The 9340-nt window shown below is 35.1% G+C and overlaps 1 protein-coding gene across 2 annotated transcripts; it reads right to left on the reverse strand.

The window, feature by feature from the left end:
* Positions 1-5886: 5886 nt before the first annotated feature.
* LOC115724434 (uncharacterized) lies at positions 5887-8842 on the reverse strand. Of its 2 annotated transcripts, none has more exons than XM_030653719.2 (5): positions 8200-8842; positions 6969-7599; positions 6418-6874; positions 6181-6243; positions 5887-6107 (listed from the first exon to the last, which is right to left on the reverse strand). In XM_030653719.2, the coding sequence occupies exons 1-5, from the start codon at positions 8531-8533 to the stop codon at positions 6045-6047; spliced, it is 1548 nt and encodes a 515-aa protein (XP_030509579.1). In that variant the 5' UTR covers positions 8534-8842; the 3' UTR covers positions 5887-6044. The 2 variants fall into 2 exon arrangements, with proteins under 2 accessions (XP_030509579.1, XP_030509580.1); XM_030653720.2 differs by having other exon boundaries at positions 6969-7596; positions 8200-8715.
* Positions 8843-9340: the final 498 nt, after the last annotated feature.

Consider the following 9340-nt stretch of genomic DNA (forward strand, 5'->3'; position numbering starts at 1 on the left):
TTTAGTGCTAAATTCTTGATCTACTTATTGGAAGCTCGGTTATATAGACCCATGGTCCCCCCACTAGTTGAGATAATATTGTTTGTAAGACTCATGTAATTGGTTTTGATTAATCAATTATAATTCACAAATTAGACTATGTCTATTTGTGAAATTTTCACTAAGTAAGGGCGAAATTGTAAAGAAAGGGTTAATAGGGGCGTATTTGTTAATTATGATACTTTGTATGGTTCAATTAATAAATATGATAAATGACAATATTATTTAATAATTATTTATAGTTATTAAATAGTTAGAATTGGCATTTAAATGGTTGAATTAGGAAATTGGTATTTTTGAGAAAATCAGATACAAAAGGTGTTAAAATTACAAAATTGCAAAAAGCAAGGCCCAATCCACTAAGCCATGGTCGGCTACCTTTGTAGGCTTTTTAAGTTGATATTTTCATTATTTTAATGCCAAATAATTCAAACCTAACCCTAGTGGAATGCTATAAATAGATAGTGAAGGCTTCAGGAAAATTACACTTTCTGAATCAGAAAAACCTAAGCCTCCTATCTCTCTTCCCTAGCCGCCACTCACTCTCTCTCTTCTTCCTTAGAATTTCGAACTTACCCTAGTGATTAGAGTAGTGCCCACACACAGCAAGCAATACGTCAATCGTAGTGAGGAAGATCGTGAAGAAAGATCATCAGCAAAGGAGATTCAGCATCAAGGATTCAGAGAAAGAGATCCAGGTTCAGATCTTGATAATACTCTGCTACAGAAAGGATACAAGGGTTAGAGATCTGAACGGAAGGAGTCATTTAATTCCGCTGCACCCAATGTAAGGTTTCTTAAACTTTATATGTGTTTAATTTATCTTTTAAGAAAGTTCTTATTTAGGATGTTATCAAACATACTTGTGAGTAGATCTAAGATCCTGGTAAAATATTTCCAACAGAAACAGCTAGATCTCTCTTATTTCAAATGAATGTTCCTAAACCATTTTGGGCCGATGCCGTTTCTACTGCATGTTTTTTGATTAATCACATGCCATCTTCTATTCTTCATGGTGAAATCCCTTACAAAATTCTTTTTCCTAATAAGCCATTATTTCCTATTGAGCCAAGAATTTTTGGTAGCACTTGCTTTGTTCGTGATGTTCGTCCACAGGTGACTAAATTAGATCACAAGTCATTGAAATGTGTATTTCTTGGTTATTCTCGTCTTCAGAAAGGGAATAGGTGTTATTGTGCCGATCTTAACAAATATCTTGCTTCTATCGATGTTACTTTTGTAGAAAGTACACCTTATTTTTTGTCTTCGCCCACTCCTACTTGTCAGGGGGAGGATGATGATTTGTTGGTATATTCTGTCACATCCTCTACACCTGATCAATGTTATGACAAGTCTCTTGTTCCTTCACCTGCCTCGGTCATAGCTCCCACAATGCCTACACCTCCACCACCTCCACCACTTCCTAGGCCTCCTATAGTGTACACCAGGCGTGCTCCTCCACCTCCCATTTCATGTCCTGCACCTGCCTCTTTGTCATCAGATCTGGAAATCAAAGATGATCTTCCCATTGCACTACGTAAAGGTAAACGCCAATGTACTTTTCCTATTTCTTCTTTTGTTTCTTGTAATCATCTCTCCTCTTCTTCTTGCTCTTTTATTGCTTCTCTTTATTCTGTCACTATTTCTAAAACTGTTCGTGAAGCAATGTCTCATCCTGGTTGGCTTGCTGCAATGATAGAAGAGATGAATGCTTTAGTTGCAAATGGTACTTGGGTCTTGGTTAACTTACCTTCAGGAAAACAGGCCATAGGGTGCAAATGGATGTTTACGATTAAATTCAATCAAGATGGAACAATTGCTCGCTTAAAGGCCCGTCTTGTTGCCAAGGGTTATGCTCAAACCTATGGAGTGGAATATTGTGATACTTTTTCTCTTGTTGCTAAACTCACATCTGTTCGACTGTTCATTTCCATGGCAGCTACTCATCATTGGCCTTTGCATCAACTTGATATTAAAAATGCTTTTCTTCATGGAGATCTTGAGGAAGAAGTATATATGGAGCAACCTCCTGGGTTTGTTGCTCAGGGGGAGTTAGGGCGAGTTTGTCATTTTCGCAAATCTTTATATGGATTGAAACAAAGCCCTCGTGCTTGGTTTGGTAAATTTAGTCAGGCTGTTGAGAAATTTGGTTTGTTGAAAAGTAAGTCAGATCATTTTGTGTTTTATAAAAGATCAACTGCTGATATCATTTTGTTAGTGGTGTATGTTGATGACATCGTTATTACTGGAAATGATACTGAAGGCATCTCATCCCTTAAGTCTTTCATTCACACCCAGTTTAACACGAAAGATTTATGGGAGCTCAAGTATTTCTTAGGTATTGAAGTTACTCGGAGTAAACAAGGTATTTTTCTGTCTCAAAAAAAGTATGTACTTGATTTGTTAACTGAGACAGGAAAATTGGGAGCAAAACCTTGTAATGCTCCAATGAATCCAGCTGTGCATCTTACACGTGATGGGAAACCATTTAAAGATCATGAGAAATATCGCATGTTAGTTGGAAAGTTGAATTATCTAACTGTGACTCATCCAGATATTGCATTCCCGGTTAGTGTCATTAGTCAGTTCATGTCTTCTCCAACAATTGATCATTGGCAGCATTAGAGCAAATTTTATGTTACTTGAAAGGAGCACCGGGACGAGGTATAGTTTACAAGGATCATCGACATACCCAGATTCAGTGTTTTTCTGATGCAGATTGGGCAGGCTCCAAGGTAGATAGACGATCCACTTTAGGATATTGTGTATTTGTTGGGGGCAATCTGGTCTCTTGGAAAAGTAAGAAACAAAATGTTGTATCTAGATCCAGTGCTGAATCAGAATATAGAGCTATGGCACAGTCTGTGTGTGAGGTAATATGGATTTATCAGCTTTTGACTGAATTCGGGTTTAAGACTTCTATTCCAGTAAAATTGTGGTGTGATAATCAAGCTGCTTTTCATATTGCCTCAAATCCCGTATTCCACGAGCGAACTAAGCATATTGAGATTGATTATCATTTTGTTCGTAAGAAAATTCAACAAGATCTGATCTCTACAGGATATGTGAAAACCGGAGAACAACTAGGAGATATTTTTACAAAAGCTTAGAATGGGGTGCGGGTTGACTATCTTTGTAACAAGCTGGGCATGATTAACATCTATGCTCCAGCTTGAGGGGGAGTGTTAGAATATTAGTTGTATATTAGGTGTTAAAGAATTAGGGTAACTTGTATTTAATAGTTTCCTATTTTGTTGGTAGTTTCCTATCTTTTAGTCTCCTAGCTTTGTATATAAATATGTACTATTCTATAAATATACACACAATTTGATTCATTATTTTCTACATTGATCAAGAACATCTCCATATACTTTAGCTATACACAAATCACACCAAATGTTCAATAACATGATGCCCATATAATTAAGAACACTCCCCAATTCCAGATAATGTATTCCCAGATATGAATATTAGTGTTTCACTAAAAATCCAAAACTCTAATGGCATAAACAAATTTAAAATCCATATAATATTTACTCAATCATACAAAAGAAAAGAAAAATCCAAATTATAAACTAAAAAAGATTTCAAATACCCATATCCACTAGGGGTGTACGTCGGTCGGTTTAGTCGGGTTATAGTATATTTTTATCAACCCAATATAAATATTGGGTTACAAATATTTAATCGTAACTTGCCCAATCAAAAATTAGAGAAAATTCAACCCGCCCAATAATTTCGTCGGTTTGGTCGGGTTAACCCGTCCAAACCGTTCTTCACTTTTTTTTCATAATTATTATTGTTAGTTTTTACTATTCAAATAATTAGATTTTAAAAAAAAAATAAAAATATATTATTTATATTTCAAGTTAAAAAATACTATAGTTTAAATTAATTTTAAGAACCTTAATATAAGATAAATATAATTGAGTAAACATAAAATAATTAAAAAAAAAAGTAATAAAATATGGTAGAGATTTTAAACTTTAACTTCAATATCCAAATACAATAAAAATTATTAACTATAAAATCTAAGTTTTAAGTTAAACACTAAAATATCTAAACTTTAAATACAAAACAGTTTAACTAATAAATGTAATTTATGTGATATAATATATACACTTCTATAAAAATATATAAATCGGTTTAATTCGGTTTATTCGGGTTAATTGGGCGGTTTATAATAATTTGTAAACCACCCAATATATTCATTGGGCGGTTTGGATTTTCATTGTATTATTTCAGGTTGTATTTTTTGTCGATTTATTCGGTTTGGTTTGGGCGGTTTATTTGGGTTGGGCGGTTTGTAAATTTTGTTGAACACCCCTAATATCCACCATTATCCTCACATCCGGCAACCACCCTAAATCCCAGTCACCCCTACTCCGACGAGTTCCCATGGTTCCACTTCCCCATGTTTTACAGTTTTCCAACCTTATCTCTCCTCCATGGTCGACTTGATCTGAAGATGAAGAAAAAGAAAGGAACAATGGTCGTTGGCATGGCCGAGACAGATCTGGACCACAACTTCGACAATCTTGTTGCTCCAGCGGCGGGTTTCGATGGGCTTGTTGCAGCGACGAGGGAGACAAACTAAGATTTGGCTAGGATGGAGGGATCGATTTTGGCTTTTCTATTTCTAGGTTTCGGTTCAAGAAACTGGTTATGGGTTCAAGAAACTGGTTTTGAACTTTTGATTTGATCTGGGTGGTTTTATTTTATTTTTTTTTATCTTGATTTGTTGAGAATTTAAGTTAATATCCATTTTTTGCATTAACAGATGATAAAATAGGAAGTAGAAAATTTTAGAAGAGAAAATCGATAGTCATTAATTTAGATTTTTCTTTGTAGAAATTATTTAGGTTCGATAAAGTTTTTTAATTTAATATTTTAATAATTTTTATTTTAAAAATCTATATAGTAATATTTTTCATAATTTTAAATTAATTTAAATATTTTTTTAAGAAAATTATGAGTTGGACTAATAGAGTATTGATGTGTTATTGTAATCAACACTTAACTAAATTGTTAAAAGAGGTATGGATGGAATCACACAAATTGATAAATTGAGCATTTTTGCCGCAACTTTTAAAATTTCAGTACTTATATGCAACAAACTCAACAATTTGAGTATTTATGCCGCAAATTTTCCTAAAAAAAATGCCAAATTTGGCATCTAGTGTAAAAATTTCCCAAAAAACCTGCCTAACGTGCAACCTTATTGAAATGCATTGGAAATATTTCAAGTATTAATATTTGGACTCAAAATATTACACAATATGACCACTCATTTAAGATACTGAATTAATGATCTTTGGTCTTCAAAATCACTTCTAAACATTTCATTGTTCAGTAGCGTTCAGCCATTTGGATTATGGGCATAATTATTGAAGATCATTGTCTCACATGGATTAAATGTAAAAGTATTGAGCCATATATAAAAATATGAGCTACTCCACTCATTGCCAATTGGTTTTGAAATGAAACCCCATGATTCTCAACATGGTATCAAAGCCATATCCCTAGCGGGCTTTCGATCCACACCTATCTAGATGGTTAGCCAGCCACACGAGATCCAAATGGTGAAAAAACACCTAAGATTAGGCGAGCAAATGACAGGGCCTGTGATAAGGTGATTCAAGATTGGTGAGCAAAAATAGCCACCATTTTGAGGGGATATTGGAGAACATTATCCCACATGGATTAAATGTAAAAATATTGAGTCATATATAAGTACATGGGCTACTCCACTCATTGCCAATTGGTTTTGAGATGGAACCCCATGATTCTCAACAATAATAACCAAATAGTGCCGATAATAAAAACACAAGTTAGGTTCTCCGATGCTTCACCAAAAAAGGCAAAATCGTGATTTATTCATCAACTCTCTACAATTATCAAAGGTTAGAATCAAGTATTTAAATTTTGGACAAAAACCCACCACAAACAAGGGAAAGGCAAAAAAGACAATTGATGATTAGGGACCAACAGGTTTTTTTACACTGTCAAGCTTTTTTCCTTCTAGAACTTGTTTTCCTTTTGGATTTATTCGAGCCTGCTCCTCTATCCTGCAGAAACATATAAAGAGAAAACTAAAATGAGATAAACACCAAAATAATACTAGTGCATTTGAAAAACTACCTTCTTGTATTGCCTGTAAGCAATTTGACCTGTCAGCTCTTGCCCATTTTTATTGACATAAACCTGATGATAAACATTCCAGCATTAGATTCAAACTAAATTTACTAAGGCAAAGACGAATATAGGCCAAGTACATAATCACATAGCAGCATGTAAAACGATATGTAAATTATTAGACAGAAGAATGAATTCACCACCTAACAAAATCAAGCAAACAATATGCTTAGCTTAACATACCTTTCGTCCATCTGAGCCTGTAAACCAATGACCAACAGATTGACCAACTGGTTGAACACCCCTTTTGCCAGAATCCTCTCTAGTGCCAGCACTGCTTCTAGGATCCACCCAGTTATGGAGGCCTTCTCCAGGGTTGGATGATTGTGCTCTACTTCGTCCTCTCTTTGAGCTTCTCTTAACACTAGTTTTTCGTGATGTGCTCCCTTCATTTGGATCTACCCAGTTTTGAGAAGCATCAAAAACTTTCCCAGCACTTTGTTTTACAGACTTACCATTTTGCTTATTTGAACCCTTCTTAGCAGTACTACTTTGTGTTGTGTTTCCTTTAGGTAGGTTAATAGAGCCTCGAGAGCCAAGGAAGACTTCATTCACTTTGTTTCTTCCTCTCTTTGAACTCCCAAGATTAGCATGTTGAGTTGCTTGTCGTTCGGGAGCTTGTCTGCTACCAAATTGTCCCCTGAACAGGTAACCAAGCACAAGTTATAACAACATAGTTCACATGATAAATTTCCTAAGAGAACACAAGCAGCAACACAGGTAGAAGTATTTACATGTAATCAATAAATGACGATCGACTCTGTTGATTTTCACTGTCCTCATCAATACCTAATGGGGAGAAATTAAATAAGCGATTGCGAACTAACTTCCGAACCCTAGGATCATGATGGAGAAAATAACGATGTGCAGGCAGAAGGGGATTAACCACATTTAAGGACTGTTCAATGATTTGTCCATTTGCAGTCTTTCCCATTTTTTTACATGATTTCTTATCATGCAAAGAGCGGAAGTATTCTTCACATAACTCATCTAAAACAGGTGTACAAACACTCTTAACTGGACAGAAATCTTTCCATAAGTCCAGTCCCTGGGGCATTAAACCTGAAGCTTTTCTTATTTGTTCCCCTGTAGTGGTAGGATGGCTAGTGTTTTGTTTGTGATTTTCCCTGATTATAACTTCTTCACTTGTGGAAGTATCGTCTGAATCAGAATCAATTAACTGGAACTTTCGAAGAGGACTAACAGTTACATCCCAAAACAATTTTTCATTGTGACCTGATTCCACGCTTGCAGAAGCTGTTACAGTTGAAACTGGCTTGTTTTTTATTGTTTTCCACTGTCCATGTAAAGGGATCTTTGAACTACTACACATGCCATGATGTGGTGCTGATGGATTTACTTCTGCTGCACACATTTTTGCTAAACATTTAATAAAAAAAAAATAAAAAATAAAACTTAAAATACAAACACACAGGCAATACATAATTCAGGTATCGTGGAGGAGAGTCAAATTGAGAAACAAAAAGACCCGATTCATACCTAACGTTACAAGACATGAACTTCCGAACTTCGATTATATAATATTCTACCAAGAATTCACAACTAGAGATAACAATTTCACATTCAAAGAACTTTCTATTAAGAGCAACAATGCTCTCAAATCATTTGATCTTTTCAAAAAAAATGCTCAAATTCTCAGTGTCCCTGATACCATTTCAACGAAATTCATTAGCATAAATCCAAGAAAAGGAAAAGAAAAAAAGAAGAGTCAAAGTTCTGCCATACCATTCAACACTAAATTACATCGCAGAAAATCAATCTTGAGCCACATATTATGAAGTTTCTTCTGACACAGTTATTCCTTATGTTCTTAAACTTGAGAATATTAAAAAGAACAACAGCGTAAAGATTCGCATATACAATACCTCCAAATTTATCAGGAATAATAGTAAAAAAAAAAAAACAAACCCTAAACGTACAAGCATTGAATGTATAGATATATACCTCGTAAGATATCTTCTTGTGAGGAGAAATCCTCGATATCTTCCTCTCCATCGCCACAAAGCGGCAGCGGCATTATGGCCAACTGGGGTTTTCCTCGCCTGAGCCGTTTGAAAACCCGAGGCGGGTATGGTCGGGTGTCGATATCCGAGTCCGCGACTTCAGGTCCGAATTCGTCTTCGTCGTCATCGAGAGGCGTACTTGGCTCAATAGCAGAAGGATCTGGAGCTGGTTTTTGAGGGGGATTGGAGTGTTCCTGATGATCAGGTATACGGGGCTCCGATTCGAAACCAAAATCAAAGCCCAGAGAGAACGAGGGAGGTTCGCAGTCCGCCATGAAAATAAAAATTACCCTGACAGAGCGACCATAATAAAATGCGACTGCTACTTATAGTGCCTAATTTGAATATTGGAAATTTGGAGGGAATCAAAAATAAATTTCCTGTTTCGGTAATTTTAGACAATTCGAAAAACAAAAATGGCGGGTTCGTATTCAACTACAAATTTAAACCATTTCCTTCCAAAAAAAAAAAAAAAAAAACGTATTGAACAATATATATAAACTAACGTGCCTACCAGTGATAATTAGTTGAAAGTAACCTTCGTTAAAATTTGTAAGTTACTTTCACTAATTACTCTTAAATATGAAAAGTGTAATACAAATTAGCTTCTTGAAGCTAAATTTTTTCTTTTTCTCTTTTTTTTTTTTTTTTTTTGAGAGAAAGCAAGCTGCAAAAACACCAAACGAAAAACCAAGCAGCAGAAAAGGAATTAGATAAATTCCTCCTAAGCTTCTTCCCTCGACCTGATGGCTTCTTTTGCAAGACCATGGGCGTCCGTGATGAACTGACGAGGCAAGTAATGCAAAGATGCTTCAGGAAAATTGGAAAAGAGCAAACGAATCCGAGACACAAGACGAGAAAGAGCAGAGAGGTCTTGCCTTCTTAAACTTGGTATCCAAAGTTAAATTGTATCATATGTTTGTTTATATGTAAGTCCATATAATTTTTTCCATCACTATCTACTAATTAAACAACATAAAAGGATTAACATTATATGTATGTCATGTTTGGTTTGATATAATAGAGATTAATCGAATCAAAATTTTTATTAATTTTTGAAATAAAGATCTCAGATTTGGCCA

This window comes from Cannabis sativa, chromosome 6 (genome assembly GCF_029168945.1).
Source record: "Cannabis sativa cultivar Pink pepper isolate KNU-18-1 chromosome 6, ASM2916894v1, whole genome shotgun sequence".
In the NCBI taxonomy this organism is placed as follows: Eukaryota; Viridiplantae; Streptophyta; class Magnoliopsida; order Rosales; family Cannabaceae; genus Cannabis; species Cannabis sativa.

What these genes read in the sequence shown, in the direction of transcription:
- LOC115724434 (XM_030653719.2), bottom strand. Translation starts at nt 8,533, where the DNA reads ATGGCGGACTGCGAACCTCCCTCGTTCTCTCTGGGCTTTGATTTTGGT. An exon ending in ACAAGAAGATATCTTACGAG is followed by an intron (nt 7,600 to 8,199) that starts GTATATATCTAT and finishes AAATGTGTGCAG; the next exon opens with CAGAAGTAAATCCATCAGCA. An exon ending in CAGGCTCAGATGGACGAAAG is followed by an intron (nt 6,244 to 6,417) that starts GTATGTTAAGCT and finishes GTTTATCATCAG; the next exon opens with GTTTATGTCAATAAAAATGG.